General features: G+C 38.1%; 1 protein-coding gene across 6 annotated transcripts in view; it reads left to right on the forward strand.

The window, feature by feature from the left end:
* Positions 1-5834, forward strand: part of adgrb1a (adhesion G protein-coupled receptor B1a) — a 113475-nt gene that overhangs the window by 88832 nt on the left and 18809 nt on the right. For 4 of the 6 annotated variants that reach the window (XM_019880069.1, XM_019880075.1, XM_019880072.1 and 1 more), the window contains one exon: positions 3846-3944. The exons of the other annotated variants lie outside the window; for them this stretch is intronic. In XM_019880069.1, coding sequence (XP_019735628.1) covers positions 3846-3944 — 99 coding nt within the window. The remainder of the gene's footprint in view (positions 1-3845; positions 3945-5834) is intronic. 6 annotated transcript variants of the gene reach the window in all.

Consider the following 5834-nt stretch of genomic DNA (forward strand, 5'->3'; position numbering starts at 1 on the left):
GCACCACTCCCGGCCTGAAAAAAATGCAAAACGGATCGGATCACTTCCAGACAGTCGCGCGATGTAGACAGATGTACAGATAGACAGATGGACCAGTTAACATGGACCAACAATCTCACCAGTGTTGAAGGATAACCACGGTTGCCTTTTTTGCAATACATGCGTTCCTGTCTTCCGTCTTTGAATTATTGCAAGTGCGAACTGAGCAAAACAAAATCCTTACTGTACGGGAGAAACCGTACTACCATTCAGCCCCGTAACATTCTTTCCATAGGGGAAACTTTGGTCGCTATGAATAAATACATTAATGACCCGGAGAGGGCATATGCCACCCAATTTTCTCAATTTATGTCGAACCATGAACTCTACAAACCATTTCAGTCTGGCTTCAGAACACACCACAGGACTGAGATAGCAGTCATCAGAATCACAAGTGACCTCTTCTTACCTGCCAAGACACATCACTATACTCATTATCATTGACCTACTGCTTTCAATGCCTCATCAAGGCAAAAGAAAACTACCTAAGTCTGTTGATGTCTGGCAGCATATGAAATCCTACTCCAGTAATAGGCATACTTGTCCTTGCGTCCCTTGTAAGACATAATATAATTCTTAAGTTATTATTATTAGCAGTAGTAGCAGAAGTCAGAGTAGAAATTGCAGTAGGGGTAGCAGTACAAGTAGCATTGTTATTATATTTACAAATCACTGATGGTGTAGTGGTACATTCGCCTGACTTTAGTGCAGGCGGCGTGGCTTCAGTTCTCATTCAGTAATGGTGTCAGTTTGAGTGTGATTGGCCGTCTGACTCCATACATGCCCTGCAACTGACTGGCAACCAGCCCATGGTTTTAGAGGAGCGCCAGGCCATCTCTTGGAGTTGTTGGAGCAGTGTATGTTCAAAGAGCCATGTTAGCAGAAGAATGGCTAGTGGTAGCACTCATCCGATAGCTGGCTTGATGATGAGCAGCAGATTGATTGGAAGACTCGAGTTGAGACCTTGCAGGCGAAGGTTCCTGCTGCTATTGACACCCCAGAAAGTAGGATGGAATTTAATTTATATATTTATTGTTGAAAAAAAGGACCTTCAAGAAATATATGGGTGGGAAACAAACTCTTAAAAGGAATGATGACCAAGCCATGAACACTGAACAATTGCAGTAAGCATAAAGTAATGGCTACGAGCAATTGCTTGAAAGTACACCTCTCTATTAAAAGAACACGTTTGAGTAAGTTGTTTGTACTTTTGACATTCTGGAAATAATTTATTAGGTCAGTACAAATGTATAGTATTTGGACTTCAAACTAAAGCAATCAAAAGTTAGATGATGCATTTTGAATTACGAGTTTGGTTCACTGACACTGAACACAGTTAATTTTAACATCAGCCATATTCGTGTGTTACGTTCTTTTTTCTTCTCTCGTATGTCACAAAAAAATTCTAAAATATATTTCTTGGGAGGACCTGGTAGTTCTTCAGGTGCACATGTACACACTGCGACCCCCCCCCCCCACACACACACACACAAATGTGCCAATACACTGTTGAGACACCTAGGCATTACTGTTTGAAGCTTTGTGATCTCCCTGTGCTTTCTGATGCTGTCATTTCAGTGCATGTCTGTGTAGAATTCACATACAACTGAAGTGAACTAAATCAAATGACTTTGTTTGCAAGCGGCTCAAAGTGGTCTTGGCCTGCTTATTTATTACACACTTGTGTTTGGATGGAGGTAATGGGAAATAAACAATACAAATTGATCAGCCACACCAGTTTGTGTGTACCTTCGGGTTGTTTTATATTTCTGCAGAATGAAAAAAACATTTTCAAGTTGATTCCGCTTTCATGATGTGTTACTTAAGGTTCAAATTGGAACCATGTTTAATTAAGTTAATTTATTCGGCATCCAATTAAGTACACAGGAACATTTCAATTAGGCAGAATTCTCCCTGAGAGACCGGCTTCATTGCTATCTGCACTCCAACAACAAATTAATTTGACCTCATAAAATTAGGCAACACTAAAACCATTCAACTTGAAGATAGGTTGAATTTTATGCTGTAGTAGGTTTTATCCCATCATTTTGATTCAATACATTGACTGCAGTGTGAGTCATTTGACCAATGAGTGATTTCCCGCAAAAAAAAAAATTATATATATATTTCAATTGTTTTTTTTTTTTTTTTTTAATAATTTTGCTGCCTCTGGCATACATTTAGCAAGTGCATTGCCCTTTCACCTGAAATTAAATTTCTTCCAGGATGTGGTATTTCATCAGAGCATCCGCAGGCTACAAATTTGATTTCCCTCCGTTCGTTGGTTTTAATTGTTGTTCATCAGGAAAGTTAACAGGATCGTGAGTGAAAAGATCCAATATCTGCAGAGTTCTGTTTAATCTGGTGAAAACAGTTCTGTCACACAAAAATACACTGGTGACTGATGATTTAGGCTGTGCTAATGTACAAACCTAATTCCAATGAAGTTGTGACAATGTGTAAAACATAAATAAAATCAGGTACCCACCTGTTCCCAGTACCCACCTGTGTGATGTTCTAATCTTTCTTTTTTGCAGCCTGTCCCAGCTATTTTGGAACAAGCTGCAGTCATAAAATTTAACATTAATGATTATTTGCTAAAGACAATAACGTGTAGCAGCTTGAACATTAAATATCCTGTATTTTTGGTGCATTCCATTAAATATAGGTTGAATATGATTTGCAAACCATTGGATTCTGTTTTTATTTATTTTCAACATCCCCACTTCATTGGAATGGGGTTTGTAAAAAGTGATTACTGTACCTTTAATGCATAAAAGTACTTGTGAACAGTGAGTTGGCTTCACTACTGTGCTTTGCTGTACTGTTCTGGGTTCTGTAATGTGATTACAGCCTTATAATTCCTCGAGGAAGCACGGAAGAATTTTCAGCTCCATGGTGTCTTAAATTGTAGCAAACAATCGGAATTGGAGAGTACACTAACATAAACAAAGAAAGCGTGCTGCAATATTCCAAGTAAGAGGGGTTCGATCTGGTTCAAAGCCAGCACGACAAAAGACACAGTTCCTCTTAAATCTGAAGTTCAACTCCCAAAGGGCCCTCTTCTCCATTTTTTTCCGACTGTTGCTTGAAAGTGGTGTATTTTCAGTCAGCCTCGCTGTCAAGTCATGGGCGAAGAAATTCGGTATGAGTTGGGTTTTATACAGTCTAACCCATAACCACATTTACAGCATGTTAACCGCACTGGTGCATGAGACTGGCTTGCTCAGCAACAAATTTTCAGAAATAGGAGGCTTCCACACTGAATGGCTCAGCAGGTGATCCAGTGATCCAACTATTTGTATACATGGGTTTAAAATACAAATTTTCCTCAATAGATGCGCTTTAAGTACAGTGTTGATTTTTGCCATCAGACTGACATGCAGGCATGGATGAGATAATCGCCAGGCCTATGTAATATGGAATGTTATGTGGTTTTTGTAATACATGCAAATGAATGGTTAGCTGGTAAAATGTTGAGCAGCCAGTGCAGAGTCCCAAACCCCCCAGGCTTACATAATATATCTCTCTTTTTTTCAGGAAAATCAAATATGTGAAGACAGTCTTATCCCTTCCTCCATCTTCTTCCAAGTCATATAGAGATAAAACCAAGAAACACAAACAGTCTGAGCTAGCCCACAACCCTGAGAGAGAGAGAGTGTGCGAGACCACTGTGACTCACTGTTTGCGTGACTGTTTTCTTTTTGTGTGCTTGCCTATTTACATGTACATTTGTATGAATCTGTGTATAGGTGCATTTGTATCTGTTTGTGTTGTTGTTACAGCGTGTTAATTTGACTTTGCAGTCAGATGACAGTGCCACTGTACAATATGACGCTCAAATGTGCCAAGTGTGGAGTTATCTCGTCGGCTGACGTTTCCGCCACAGCTACCAGTAACGCCATGTTAGTTCCGCTAATTATTTTTCCTTAACTCTTCTTGCTTCTATCTTCTCCTCAACCTTTCTTGTTCTCCCTCAATTGATTGATTCTGTTTTCATTATCCGACTCTCATTTATTTATTTTTTTTGTCAAACTTAGCAGTATATACATCCAAATTCAGAATATGTATTTGCCCCTCCAACAGTACTGGAACAGTGGCCCAAAATATTTTCTAGTGCTGACACTTTGAAACATCTGGTTTGACATCAAAAGCTGAATATGAGACAAGAGGTCAACATTGAGCTTTTATTAACTGGAATTTTGTTTGTAACAAAATAGATTTTTTTTTTTTATGTGAGCCAAAAGAATGGAACAGACTTACAATAAGTTAAAATAAAGCAGACTTGAATCATATTTTTGCTTGCAATACCTGTGTCAGGTAAATTAAAACCACCACACTTGGCATTCTACTTTGGTGCAAGTTTTAAGTCCAGGCTTTTGACACTGCTGTTTTTTTTGCGGGGTGTTCCTTCAGTACTGTACCCTCTTTTACTGTTCACCTCATGCTCTGCAGCAGGGGTGTGCCGATTGTGTTGTTCGCGATCGACCAGTATCCCGCTAAGGGGGTGGAGGTCCATTGCATGACTTTCCCCTCAATCACTACGAGCCCTCTCTGTTTTATGCTATTGATATAACTGCCTGTCAACCGCAGTGAATGAGTAAAAAAAAAGTAGACTCCTTCCTTTTTTGCGTTGTGAAAATTGTGGGGCTGGGTTGGAGGGGGGGCGGTGAGAGTCACAATTCTTGGTAAATGTACATGATAAGAGTAGTAACAACCCACATGTTTTTTTTTCCTAATCATGTGTTGGATCACATGTTAAAAATGGGTTGTTATAAATCTCTCTGTGTACCCCGTTTCAGGTTTTCATCGACCCCTTTCTGGTTTTCATCTTGGTGACACCTCAAACTCGTATAAATGTAATCCCCCCAAAAAATTAAAAAAAAAAAAACTAATCTGAAACTAATCACGGACATTCAGAACTAGTTATTGTTTCTGCAATCAGTGTAGTACAGTGACATCTTACATTACTTTTGCTCACATAAAAAAAACATTGGTGAGGTCCAACAAAAGGTGCAGTCTTTCAACTTGTCTATCCTATTCAGACACAGAATGCCTGGAAGTAAGATCTGAAATGATGAGTTCTTGTCTCATATTTATTGTTGGATGTCGAACCTAAATCTTTCATTTAATAATATTCATTATAAACAAAATAAAAATAAAAAGGTACTGGCCTAAGTGTTAGATTTTTAATATTTGTTTAAGGGGAATCAAGTTTGGATTTGAAAAATGATTTTATGTGTGTGTTTTATGGTGACAAACACATTCATAATCTGTAAACAACAGATTTTATAAAATTTTCAGTGCATTTCATGTACATATGAATATATGTGTGTATACAGTATACATGTTTATGTACAGTGTATACCGTGTGTGCACTGAAAAGAAGCTTTTCGGTTGCACATTATTAAAATGTGTTCAACTAATGTATATCATTTCTTTATTTTTGAGGAGAACACAGGAACATTGCACAGGTTTACCACAATTTAATCATGTGCAACCGATGTACATGTTCGAATGAAGTAAATCCAGAGGATCTTTTTTTTTCCTTCCCAATTTGTTCGCGTGCAGGTGTGAGTGTGTGCATGTGTGGTTGTTGGTGTGTATTTTATTTTTAACTGCATGATCTAATGTTGCTGTGTTGGAACAAAGGACTGAAAGTGTCCCGCTATGCCATAATCCCCATCTTATATATCTATTTATAACAATTACAATGAAAACTGTGTGCTTTGTGTATTTGTGTTTTTAAAAAAGTGTGCATATACATATATATATATATATATATATATATATAT

The sequence above is a fragment of the Hippocampus comes genome, unplaced genomic scaffold (assembly GCF_001891065.2).
Source record: "Hippocampus comes isolate QL1 unplaced genomic scaffold, H_comes_QL1_v1.1 scaffold135, whole genome shotgun sequence".
Classification (NCBI taxonomy): Eukaryota; Metazoa; Chordata; class Actinopteri; order Syngnathiformes; family Syngnathidae; genus Hippocampus; species Hippocampus comes.